The sequence below is a fragment of the Anastrepha ludens genome, chromosome X (genome assembly GCF_028408465.1).
Source record: "Anastrepha ludens isolate Willacy chromosome X, idAnaLude1.1, whole genome shotgun sequence".
Lineage (NCBI taxonomy): Eukaryota > Metazoa > Arthropoda > Insecta > Diptera > Tephritidae > Anastrepha > Anastrepha ludens.
The window spans coordinates 63,945,298-63,959,347 of record NC_071503.1 but is presented as its reverse complement, the minus strand read 5'-3'; the positions used below and the strand labels follow the sequence as shown (position 1 = coordinate 63,959,347).

The 14,050-nt window shown below is 39.5% G+C and overlaps 1 protein-coding gene across 1 annotated transcript in view; it reads left to right on the top strand.

Moving 5' to 3' along the window:
• LOC128869157 (transcriptional activator protein Pur-alpha-like) overlaps positions 1–14,050 on the top strand; it is a 109,692-nt gene that overhangs the window by 59,425 nt on the left and 36,217 nt on the right. The window contains exons 7-8 of the mRNA XM_054111651.1: positions 9,563–9,693; positions 9,922–10,076. Coding sequence (XP_053967626.1) covers positions 9,563–9,693; positions 9,922–10,076 — 286 coding nt within the window. The remainder of the gene's footprint in view (positions 1–9,562; positions 9,694–9,921; positions 10,077–14,050) is intronic.

Here is a 14,050-nt window from a genome sequence, read left to right as displayed (position 1 = left end):
TGGTATGAAAAACGATTTTTTCCAATTATGTAAAAACTCACCAGAAGCTAGTGATTTATTTAAGATAATTGTTAATGGTTTTGCTAGCGATGTAGCACAGTTTTTTAGTAATATAGGAGGGAAGCCATCTTCTCCAGGAGTTGGGTCATTTGCTAAGGCCGATAGGCTCCTGAGTACATCATTAGATGAGAGCTGGAAACCTTTATTTGTTCGTGAGCAGTTAAAAGAGGTATCTTCTATTTCGGTGTCGGATTGACGAACATAAACAGATCGAAAAAAATCTGCAAAAAGGTTACTTATTTTTTGAATGTCCGACAACGTTCCAGCGGTTTTCTTTTTACTGTTAATGAACTGCCAAAAAGATTTACAATTTTCTTTGATACCTCTCTCTACTTTAGAAATTTAGTTCTGATACAAAAATTTGTTCAGAACATCGAATTCTTTTTGCAAACGATTGTACGCTTCATAAAGTTTTGCGTTATTTTTAGATTTGCGGTATAGTTTGCATGCTTTGGTTTTTTTATTGTTAAGATTAATGAGCCTAGAATTGTACCAGGCCGGTTTGGACTGATTTTTTGCAGACACTATTGGAACAAACATAAGAATTGCCCTTTCTAGTCTTCCTACGAAATCATCATACATCTGTGATAGTACGGGTTTGTTTAAGACAGTTTCCCAATCTACCAAATCCAATGACCTCGATATCTGGTTAAAATTGGCTTTATAGAAGTTATAATTTATGCAATTATTAATAACTGATTTGAAATAGCTTATATGTTTAAAACGTACACATATCGCTTTGTGGTGTATGGAGTTAGGAAGAGGGGGTGAAGAGAGGGATTCGTCATCGGACTTTAGATCATTGCTTATGAATACTTAAGCAAGTACAACAATTAATTACATGCTTTTTATATAATTCAATTGGGCTTGAAGGCGGTATATATCTTACACTAATGTATAATTCATTCGATTTTCCTAAATTAATTTTAATTATTATTTGATCAACATCAAAATATCCGTTGTCGGAACTCATACTTGGTGACAAAGTGATTTGTGTACTGGGTAGTCTCGAACTTACAGCAACAAGTACGCCACCACCTTTAGAGAGACCAGTAGTACGGAAGCATCTGTCTTTACGAAATACATTATACAGTTGACAGTCAAATATTTCTGCAGTATAATGGCATTCAGAAAGCCAAGTCTCTGTTAAAACTATGATATCATAGACAGATGAAGAGGAGAAAAACAACAATGGTAGCATTTTAGTTCTTATGCCGCCAGCATTCTGATAATACAGTAGAAAATCTGCCGTACTTGATAACTTATTAACGTCGGTACACGCTAGGTGTGCGGCGGTTTCGTCTCTTCTCTTTGAAAGTTTTTAAACGGACGCACTTTTATATTCTCTTGCCCAAGAGAAGCGTCGAAAATCTTGTTATAATTTTTTTCAGACACACCAAGCTTGAACGATACTCTCTTTAGTCCTTTAAGTTCGACGTCTTTCTTTACTAACATATAACATGAAAGGTCGCTTGTTGTTGTTGTTATTTTAACAGCATAGGTAGCCCTGTCAGTGTAAGTATATCATCGGCCGTCTTCGTCTAGCTCATCTAAGGGTAGGCCCAGGAAACATGCTGTTTCGACAGGTTGGGTCCAGAGGGAGAGGGGGGTTAGATGAGTCGGTTTGAGGGGGCATGTGAAGAGGTGGTTAGTGTCCTGCGGGGTACCTTCACATGCCGGACATGTGTTTGGTATGTCGGGGTCGATTCTGGATATGTAGGAGTTTTACCTGCTACAGTATCCAGAACGTAATTGTGCCAATGTTACACGAGTCTCACGGGGAAGCTGGAGCTCTTCATCTGCGATAGGTGGTGGTTGAACTCCGATTACGGCATTCACAGGACGGGAGTTCATGAAGGTGGTAATGGTCTCCCGGTGAATGTCGTTTATTGACTGTCTAAATACTGTCCGGTCCAGTAAGTTTCGGTCAGTTTTGTCCTGGATTTCGTCAGCGTAGTCTAGGAGGTGTCTCCTGACGTGCCTGAGAGGCGGCTCAGGCTCAAGCAGGTGTCCACAGGGGTGGAACCTGCGGTAACATCCCAGCAGGAACTGCTTGCTGAGCAGTTTGTTGTGCTCCGCTACTGGGAGCATTTGTGCCTCGTTGTGTAGATGTTGGATGGGTGACATCAGGAGGCACTCGGTCGCTGTCCGAATGGCGGTATTTTGACATGTCTGTAGCTTTGTCCACTGCGAATCACTAGTTCCAGGCGACCAGAGAGGCGCAGCATAGTTTAGAACCGGCAGGCCAATTGCCTTAAATGTCGAAAGCAACAGTTCTTCGTATTTGCCCCAAGTGCTGCCGGCCAGCGATTTGAGGACCTTGTTGCGATTTTGGACTTTAGTGGCAATTGCGGTTGTGTGCGCAGAGAAGGAGAGCAAGTTGTCAAAGGTTACACCCAAAATTTTGGAGTTATTTACCGTCGGAATTGGTGTATCATCGACTTTTACCTTAAGGGACAGCTTGACCTCCTTTGTCCAGGCGGTAAAGAGGGTCGCCGTGGACTTGGTGGGGAAAAGCTCGAGATTCCTCGCAGTGAAAAAGCGAGAAAGGTCGGTGAGGTAGTTGTTCACTTTGGAACACAGGCCATCGATGTCATTGCCCGACGCCATTATCGTGCAGTCGTCGGCGTATGAGATCAGGGAAACTCCCTCTGGTGGTTGGGGGAGCTTCGAGATGTAGAAGTTAAAAAGCAAGGGAGAAAGGACACCACCCTGCGGTACACCTTGCTTAATCTTCCTCTGCTTTGATATTTGATCTCGAAAAATCACTGACGAGTGCCGACCACTCAGGTAGTTCGCGGACCACCTCTTCAGCCCTGGCGGGAGTGTCGACTGATAAATATCTAGTAGCGTGGAATGGCTGACTGTATCGAAAGCCTTCTTTAGGTCTAACGCTACTAGGACAGTCCTCTCGCAGGGCGGTTTTGGTTAAGCCCGCGATTTATCTGGGCGTTTATGACGGTGAGTGCAGTGGTGGTGCTGTGCACTCGTCGGAATCCGTGCTGATGTGGGGCTGGGGCCAGGTGTGTCTTATAGAGTGGGAGTAGGAGGGCTTCAAGTGTCTTCACTACTGGGGAAAGGAGAGTTATCGGCCGATAAGACTCCCCATGGTTGGCGGGTTTCCCAGGTTTCAGTAGTGGGACCACTCTCACTGCTTTCCACTTATCAGGGATGATGAGAGTGGCCAGGGACAAATTGAAGACCCTTGTGAGGAATCCTACTCCCAGGGGTCCCAGATGCTTCAGCATCAGCGCGTTTAATCCGTCAGGGCCAATGGCTTCCGATGATTTCGACTTGTTGATGGCCCCCTGAACCTCATCACCGGAGAAAGGTCGCCCTTATCGATCGCTGCGTGGTTGTGTACATATCCGAGTATGCTTTCAGCGGTCACTGTGGGGTTGAAATATGACAAATGTACCCACTTCATAGCTACAATTACATCCAGTTCACGGTTTGCATTGCAGCCAACAACAGTGTTTTTCGGTTTACGTTTTGGATTTTTGTTCTTAGCACCAACAGTTGTAAACATTTCATCATTAACCGAGTGCTGCTGCGAATCAGCAAGAGAAGGGTTATCCGACGGCACTGCAACGACGTAAGCAGCGCTGGAGAGTGCGTATTATGTTTTTGTGTTTCTACTGTATTAGATATTTTGGCATTAGGCGGAGCAGCGAGAAAGAGTTTATTGCAAACCTTAGCATTTCGTACGATATTGACTGGAGAGTCGGCAGCGGCTGCAGCAGCGGCAGCATTAGAGGTAGATGGAGCAGAAGAGAAAGATGATGGTGTTGAGTTAGAAACAAGTACTCGATCCTTGTTTTTTGTTGTTGCAGAATTATTGTCGTGTAATACATGTAAATGGTTGTGAAGGGCTTTTATATCATTAGCCAAAGCGGGAATAGTAGCAGCGACATCGAGATCGCAAAGTTTGTGACGAACGGCTTTTACCTCAAACTGTAGTTCTTCTACCTTTTTAATTAGATTTCTCTTGTCGGTTTGCAAAGAGCTAATTACAGCTATCATTTTCTCCTGATCATATCTAAGAGATTTAATTTCGTCGAAAACAGCTTGCAGGTAGATTTCTTGCTCGCTGCACTCCGCTGATGGATTCGGTCTTATGGGTACCGAAGTAGCTGGAAGCGATGAAATATTGGTGGTCCCAGAAATATTTTCATTGTTGTTGTCTGCATCTATTGGCGGAGAAACTGAGCGAGGCGACTGTAGGATCGAATTACGGCGCACTTTTGTGCATTGTTTACAACAATACTGCTTATTTATTTTCAGCAGGTACTCAATGTCAGCAGGCAATAAATTTTCACAAGTAAGATGATCAAATTCGCTGCACTTAACACACTGAATTTTTTTGTTTGGCTGCCCACGGTCAACCTTTTGACCGCATATGCATGGCATTGCGGATAAAAAAGTGTCCAAGTAAAACGATAAGCTAAATCGAGTCACTGTCGCACGAACGATTAGGTATATTACCAATAAAACTTAGTTAACGCGGGAGGTCCGAAAAACACGTCCGTTTACGTTCAACGTTAACTTTTACAGTGGCGATAACCCTTAGTCGGGAAGAACTTTATTCACTCCGGTACGTAGAACCAGCTGCTTTGACCAAGGTAGAAAGTAGGAGCTGGCGGCTAAAAAATTTGTGACGTTTATTGACCTGATACGGAATACCAAACGCCACAGCTACGGTGCTTTCAAATATTCAGTTTGATTTGTTGATACAATCATTTGAGTCTTGGATTTGGACCGGCATGCGAACACTAATTTATTTGCCAATTAATTGAAGATTTGTTAGAAAACTGTTTGGAAGGATAGCCATTTGTTTAAACATAACTATTACTATGTTAATTTCATCGTCGAAATAAAGCTGAAAAGTATTGAGATTAAGTACTTCACCTTATTATATATTGTTTGACACATTTTATACAGATATTCTTACTGAACAGTAGGACACCTGATAGCTTTCCATTATTTGTTTGTGTGTTAAGGCCAAATTTCTCTTCCAATAAATAGATATAGATTACATGTTTAACCACCTTCATAGCGGAAATTCATTCGGAGGTTGAATATATAATATATAAATTGTTTCTTTAAAAACACTCTATATAATAATAAGTATTATATCTACACAAATATTAAGCGATTACACCCAAAATTTGTTGAGAATAAATGACTGACATGACATTTCATTCAACAGATAGTAGTAGCAAAGCCGAATATTTGTTTGTCTTGATATAACCTATTCTTAAACTGAAACCATGAAATTTATAAAAATTTAGGGCATGAAAGTAAATTAATATACAGTCACTCACATTCAAAGTCGGGCAGATGCATACGAAAACTTCTACTCATAATATCTATGGTTTGGTGAAAGAAAACTCGTTCTACCTTTTTCTATTGTTTCACAAAAATTGTTTTATTTAAAAGCAAAAAAAAAAAAAAACAATACATTCCAAAGTCTCTTATAAAATATACACGAAGGCTTAACTTGAATAAGGTCACTTTTTATTCAAATTTGTACACAACGCAAAATTAATACTTCGTTGCTCCACCTTTTTGCTTTTCAACAGCTTGTAGCCGGATTGGCCTCAATTCCACTAACTTTTTGCAAACATCAGGGCTTATTTTATTCCATTCTTCCTGCAGAGCAATTTTCAATAGTTGAATTGATGTACACTGCCTTTCCTGCATCTGGCGACCTAATTCGTCCCACAAATGCTCAGCGGTATTGAGGTCGGGACTTTGTGCAGGGGTTTTTATTACCTTTGGACAGTTATATAACAACCAGCTCTTGACGTCATATGCGGAATGTTTGGGATTGTTGTCCTGGTAGAATTGAAAATTACTTTCGATGCCTAGTGTTCTCACGCTTTCTTTCAAATTTTGTTTCAAAATTGTTAAATAAACATGTTTATTCATTATTCCATCAATGAAATACAATTTTCCAACATTCATGAAAACTGTGAAGACTGCCTTCTTCTATTCTATTCTATTCCTCCCTTGAAAAAGCGCCGCTTTCCCTACCTTTACCGGCCACCCTAAGGACAATGGAGCCTGCTTATTAAGCGACATCACTAAATGATTTAGGTAGCCCGTCACTAATCGTGGGCATCTTCTTGTAAGCGTTGCGATCTCCCTAGATACTTTCCTCCGCGTACCACCTGGCCCACTCAAGCGCCCGAAAATACTTTTTAAATAACTGAGAAGCATTTTGGTTGTAGTAGCACTCCAGAATCTTGGTAGGCATACGTAGATCAGAGTAGGTTTGTCGTGGCTGCGGCTTAGGCGTAACAGAGACAACTACGAAACCCATGGAAAACTGAGGGAGCATACCTTGCTGGTTCCGGGTATTATGCATACGGTCCCCTACCTAAATAAAGCTGACTCCAGCTTCAGTGCCAGTGTCTCCACTCCCCGCCTTCTGACTCTTAAAGTTTTCGACCTTCGAGGTTGTCTCCCGTCTCCGGCTCGAGGGAGTATGGGGCTTCGCAACACTACTTTCAAGTGAAGTCAGATTGCAAAGGTTTTGACAAGACGGGGGTAGTCACGGTATTGACCTACTAGTCAAATCCTATAGTTCTCCTCCCAACGTACTCAGGTGACAGAATATCGCATACACCAGCTCAAAGATCCGAGATCGAAATATTTAGTAAAAACGAAAGTCCAAAAAGAAAGCAAAGATCACGTCGTTTAGCCTACACCCCCCGTTTAGCCTGGACCAAAACATTAAATCAAACAAGGAGAAGGTAAACAAAACATTCCCATGACAGCCGGTTGTACGGTAACGGAATGTCTCGGGTTTTTCCTGACCAAGGGCTGCCGCCCCAGTAAACTAGGCCTGTGAAGTGAACCGTGTATCATACCCCCTCTATTGTTACAGGAGCAATTTCTCGAAGCAATCTCGCTCCAAATAGTTCTCCGCAGGGCTGGTATTAAATTCAACCCTTGGCCAGAGGTATTTTATTGCTGCGTTTGCCACAAACGGCTCCATCCCAACTCCACCTCGGTTAGGTGCAACAAGTGCAAAGGGTGGAACCACTTTAAGACCTGTCAGACCTTAAATCACTATCAGGCCGCAACAACAACAGCGGAACGCACAGCAGACCCAACGTAGACAACCACACGCGTCGCTCACACCCCGAGTTACTACAGTCCCACCGAGATGTTGCAAGCTTCTGAAATTCAATTGTAACTGACTAGCGAGCATGAGAGATGAGATCGACGACTTTATGAGCCGTCAAGGAATTCCCATAGGTGCGGTCCAAGAAACCAAACTGCACGCTAGCTCTTCCCTGATTAACACGGACGGCTATAACGTGCACAGACAAGATTGCGAGCGAGAAAACGGTGGCGTTCATAGTCCACCACACGGTGCAGTATCGTCTGATGGACGAAGGCATCGACCGCAGGGACAGCACCTTAAAATGTCAAGGTCTATCTGTCCAGTCAGGCGATGCCGACCTCGAAATTTTTAATGTATACATACCCCCTGTCATCTGCTGCCCGGCCGAACACGCAAAACACTTGTCTTATTTATACCTCTCACAAACAAACTAAACTTGCTATAATGCTAAAATAGTGAAGATATGCTCGAGACGAGTGGAACAACATAAACAAAATAAGAATAATCGAAACTCGAATGTACGTAGCCAGCGAAATTTAAAACCTTCACTTTATTTTTTGAACACACCTCGTATATTTATATATTGTTTGGGTTTTTCATATATATGTACTAGCGAAAACCCGCCCGTTACGCTGGTCGTCTTTAAAAAAATCCAGATTAATTAATTAAATTAAGCCGAAAAATACTGTGTGTTTTTTATAAAAATTCTCGCGCATGAATAGTAATGAAAGAAGTTTTGAATAGTAGTAGCAATTAAAAAACGTTTAATGTGATTTACTTTATTACTTTTTTTATTGTAATGCTCTTTGGTATAGAATATTCTTCGTTTTTCCATGCGTTGTTGAATAAATGAACAATACCGATGGCTTGCCAACTCTTGAGCATGAAACATAAAGTTGGCCATGAGAAAAACATGGGTATTCTAAATCAATACCACAAATTGATAAAGTTTGGCCTTGCAAATTATTAATAGTAAACGCGAATGCAAGGCGAACAGGAAATTGAAGACGTTTGAATTCAAACGGCATATCCGATGGTATCATTGGTATTCGCGGTATTAAAACGTCTTCACCAGAGTATTTTCCATTCAAAATTGTTGCTTCAATGACGTTATTCATCAATCCATTACATAGTCGTGGTTGATTTATGTTTCGCAACATAATAATCGGTGCTCCTATTTTCAAGTTTAGCATGTGCATAGATGCGCTCCCCTTTACACATAAACAACAACATCAATCGTATGATACATACACTTCGTCGTGTACGAAAAAGCGGAGAAGGAGAAGAGAACTGTTCTATTCCCCTCCGCTTTAACCCAGCTATGTGTTCAGGTGCAAATGACTTTTTTGCGTGAAGTCTGATATAAAATAAGTTCTATTTACTCTTCTTAAATTTATATAAACTTTTCCAGGCGAAGTAAAAAAACTGGCATATATTTGCTTCAACCGTATATTTGTGAGTACACAGGTAATCTGCAAAAAATTAAGGAAACGATCACCAATCACGGCGGCAATGATACAATGAATTTTTCACTATAACTGACTTCAGATTAACGTTTATATAATAAGCGTATATGTAACATTTTAAGAATTTTTTTTTTAATTTTTAATAATAAGTGGTCTTCCTCTTCCTCTTCTTGCAGCTATTCCTTTTCCTCTTCCATCTCCAGCTCCATCTCCTTTCTTTATCCCGGAAACGGGCAGTAAAAATTACTTCACTTAAAAGCTTTCATCAACAGCTTCCATCTGATACCCATATTGTACAAACACATCCAAGGGTACCTTGGTCCACCTTTTCGGCTATATCTCGAGACTCTGGTCACTCAGAGATCTAAAAAATACTCTGTATTAAAGCACTCATCAGTAGCTTTGATTTGATACCCACAATGTAAAAACACATCCTAGGGTTACCCGGGTCCTCGTTTTGGCCTTCGGCAGCGCCACCTGGTGGCGAGTGGAATCAATAAGCATATTTTACTAACCTTCACCGTGGAAAAATATATATATATACCAAATTTCATAATAATCGGCCCAGACACACACGACCAAAATGTATTCAATTCTAATGAATGCTATGTGCGGTACAAAAAATACGTGCGGCAAAAAGCAAAAACACACTCGCTTAACCGACGCACCGAACACACACGCGTTATTGGATTTCAACCAAACTTCACCGAAACCTTTGCCAAAGAAACACCAACAATGTGTGAAACTTTCATTGTTTTCCTTAAACGAGTTGCTGAGATTACCCCGGACAAATGCACACTTTTTTTCGGCTTAATTTTTATATATATAGATTTATATACTAGTTAGTTTTGCTCTCTCATGTACAATATCATAAGAAAACATGAATTTTAAAAAACACCAGTCAAATTCACAGGGCCACCAAATCCAGATAATCTCCCCGAAGATGGAAAACTGAAATCAGAGATGATGATTAAAGATAATAGACGATACTATTTAGATTTGAAAGAGAATGCGCGCGGACGTTTCTTAAGAGTGAGTAGATACGAAAGACATCATAGTATGAATACTACGTTTACATTGAGCGCAAATACATAATCTAATAAATAATAATGATTTATTGAAAAGCTCATTAAAAGTTTTGCTTTCATCTAAAGTTCGCGAACTTTGTTATTCCGTTCCACTTTTGAACAAAAACGTATTTGGATTATGTGATCGTAGTATTAATATGCAGTGATTTAATTAGGATTTGTATAATTTTAGCTATACGTGTGTGCGTTTTCTTTTGGGATTCAGGTATCGCAGACCATAACAAGAGGAGGTCCTAGGTCACAAATAGCTATACCAGCTCAAGGAATGATAGAATTTCGAGATGCACTAACAGATTTGCTTGAAGAATTTGGTACCAACGATGGCGGGTATGTAATTGCAATAAATTGTAATATTGTTACTAAAACTATAAAGCTGTTACTGTTTAATTTTATAAATGATTTTACAATGATTTATTTGAATTATTTATTTATGCTATAGCCTAGACCTAAGGAATTACTAAACCCTTTCCTCCCCAACTTTTTTCCTGTGGAACGAAAATTTTTGTTGTAATTTTAATTCTTTTGTATTTGTTTAAGGAGCAATTGCCCAAAATTTTGAGTCGTCCCGCCCCACGGTTTGAGCGCTGCCGAAAGTTGCTTGTGAGCAACTTTGGGCAATGGTGGTATACAAAATAAACAAATTTTTCCTTTCGAACAACTTTTAATGATTTTTATTTATTTTGAAAAATTAGGTATGATAAGACAAAAAACTGTTTTTATTGTTATTACAGCAAAGGTGGACTTTGTATTTAAGGCATTTGGACCTTAGGGTTCCTGTCTTGGATAATCTGCAACGTCCCTTTTCACTAAAGACTACTCAATGTTCCATTTTATCGTAACGCTGTGAGACTGGAGGATTCGGTTGGAACCTGTACTTTTTCGGCTGTTGGGAAGACACGCTGCTTGATGGGGAGCCCAGGGATACTATCAAGTTAGCTCTTTCAACATTCGATGGTCGGCCTTTCCTTTTTCCGAGGAAGTAGTGGCAGAAAGCAACTCATGAGCAATTTCTAGTTGAAATTTTATTAGAGAAATATGCTTTTGCCTCGGATTTATCAGGCTTAAATGCTTTCTATACAATAGCCATGCGTTTGTAACGGATGTTCTGAGGCACCAATAGAAGATTCTCATGTACCACTTCTTTGAACGGTGGTTGACTTTGTAGAGCTCCATGAGCATGCCAGCCAAATCTACTCCTCCCATACCCTTATTGTAAGAAGCAACAATCGCTGGTCTTGCAACATCAATATAAGCTTTTTCCTTTGGATTCCAACATTTGCTTATACCAACAGGTTCAATGCTTTCACACGAGGATATACGTTGAACTGGCTTATTGTCAAACCACTTGACGCATGCAAAATTATTGTTGATTTCACATTTTATATCGAATGATCCCCTTCCTCGTTTTTTAACTCAGCGTAGCTGGCAATTGCTTATGCCGTTTTTACGTACAGTTCCTGTTGCAAATATGCCCATTTCTTTCAACGAGATCAGAAGGCTTACTGACGTAAACCAATTATCGAAATATAAAACTATATCCGAGGATAGGCCCAATCCATAAGCAGGACAGGTACCTTCACCAACATACAACGTAAAGTTGTACACTAATCCAGAGGTTCCAGCACGCGTAAACATTTTCAGACCCCGTTTATGAGGCTTAGCAGGGTTATATTGTTTAAATGACGATCGACCTGTAACAAAAATTTATACTAAGAAGTTCATTATGACATTTATGAATATATTACGCAATAATTTGTTCATCAATGCTTTGATATTCTTCCTGGGGTAGCTTCCAAAATTTTCTTTGAGACAGTCTAGTAAAGGACGTATTTTGTACAGCATGTCATAGTTCAAATCGTCTTTGTTGAACTGTTTAGTGTTATCGCTGAAATGTAAACATTGTTTTATTTTTTCAAACTTTCCGTGCGGTATTGAATCTGTTATAGCGGTAAGATTTAAATCTTTTGACCATGCCATTTTGAGTTGAGGCAATTTTAAAACTCCCTTGTGCAACAAAATACCAATATAGCGTTTAATATCTTCAACAGTGCATTTGAGCTCAATGCCGTGTATTTGCAGCGCATACAAATATGTTTGTTGTGTGATCAAATCAAAAACTTGGCTATAAAAAACAAACCGAAATATTCTACTGGCGTCATCACATCGTCGACCTTCAAAGTATTTTCTGCCCAACTGGTCTCCGAAGGTACAAATGGCCTTTTTCTCCACTTTAGTGTCTTGGGGTCAACTTTTTCAAAGCAATTATCAGCCACACAAGATTTCGGCTTACGTTCCTCTGCAATCATATTTTCGAGAAGGTCAATCTCTATAGTTTCCCCTTTTTGCACGAAATTCTTCTCTAGCACTGCAGAAATGTCATCCAACTCGTCATCACTTTCGTCGTCAGAAGAGGCATCCTAACCAAAGTTAAGAATTCTCTCAATATCGTCATTTGACAATCCTTTCTCTTTTGGGTCTCGTAACTAAGTACAAAAATATTTATTACCACAATGGCCCACAAGCAACATTGCAACTTGAAAATTACTCACCTGGTTAATATTTTTAACTGATCTCATTTAAATTCAGTTTCGTAAAGTTCAATCTTTGCTAAAAAACATGACTTATAAACTTTTTAAATTTTTTCATTATTATAAAAGTTGATCACTCACTTTAAAAACTCTTTTGAATTGCACAACAATATTTTCTGCGCTGCACTTGCTGTTTATTCAACATAACTTTGCTAAATGATCTGCAAAGGTTTTTTTTGGATGATATTTTGAGTAGATATATAAAAGTACCGTTATCATTTATTACGAACAAACAAAAGCAAAACGAACGCTTTCCGTAAGCTGCTAAACTGCCGAAGTTGCTCACAGGAAACGTTGGGATCGAAAGGGTTAATAAAATATATATGTACAACATGGGGTTCTTTGTAACTGATCATTTGGTTACTTCCTTAATTAGTTTCTGCAAATTGCTTTATTTAGCCTTTTTTCGTACGTCGGCTGAGATTGTGTTCGGTTAACTTGGCAGAGACACACTGATCTCACATAGATCTCAGTACCAGCCCATAGTGTTGCCAAGAGAAAGGAGGTCTTACGCTTGAATGCGGTTTACATTTATTTGCGCTTCTTGGTTGGTGGTTGTTAATTCTTCCGTTGTATGCATTCAGCTTTTATTTTAGGGTAACTTACTCAGTTCCTCGGTAGCTGACGTGAAAAGAAGGAAGGTTTTTCACGAATCATTCCTTCATAATTCTTTGTGACTTAGCAATGAGTGAATAATGCCGCGGCTGTAAACTGCTCTGTTCTACTCAAGGCGAAATGGTGAAAGGAATAGAAGCAATATGGCTGCTAACAACGATTTTCCGCGATAGTTTAGAGAAGTTAGTTCAGCTACCTTGGTACAAGTAATCTAGGAATCTGAAGCTAAGTAACTGAGAGAAGTATGAGGAGATATGTGACCCGCTTATCGATGATAGACTTATTTAGCTGGTTTTGTTAACCACGTTATCTCACCCGTTCCCTTAGATATCTTATTAGTTATCGCAGTTATTAAAACCTTAACGGTTACCTAGCGTCCTATGGTATGATAAGGGATGGTATCAACAAAATAAATAAAACTTTTAAAGAAAGACAGGCATTGGCAAACCTCCGAGTGTATTTCTGCCATGAAAAAGCTCTAAAAAGTATCTGCCGTTCGGAATCGGTCTGAAACTGTAGGCCCCTCCATTTGGGGAACAACATCAAGACGCACACCGCAAATAGGAGGAGGAGCTCGGCCAAACACCCAAAACATGTACGCCCCAATTATATACATACACTTGTATATATATAAAAGAAAGAAAAGAGTTTTAATAAAATTAGTGTCTTTCTTAAACAATTTTATCAAGCTCGATCAACCTAAGATTTTGAAAATTATAAATATCTCATATAACTGGCTTCCTTGCTCTGGGCAATGAATAACTCGATTAAATTTTTGTTAGAGATACTATGTATACATCTATGAAATGGTATGAATGTTACCCATAGAATAGACACCACTTATATCACAAACACGGATAATAACTTTGCCCCTTCCCACGAAATTTTTATCGAAATACTAAAAGTGCTGTATTTTCTATTGAGAGAAAATTTTTAGAATTCTGTGAAAAGGATGCCCTAAAAGGATATAAAGGGTGATTCTTTAAAAACAATAACTGGAATAGGAAGGATCAGTAAAGCAAAATACAACAACCTTCAACCTCGAGTTTTTGGTTTTAAATGGGTTATTCCGGGCGTTTGTTTCAAAAAGTATATTAA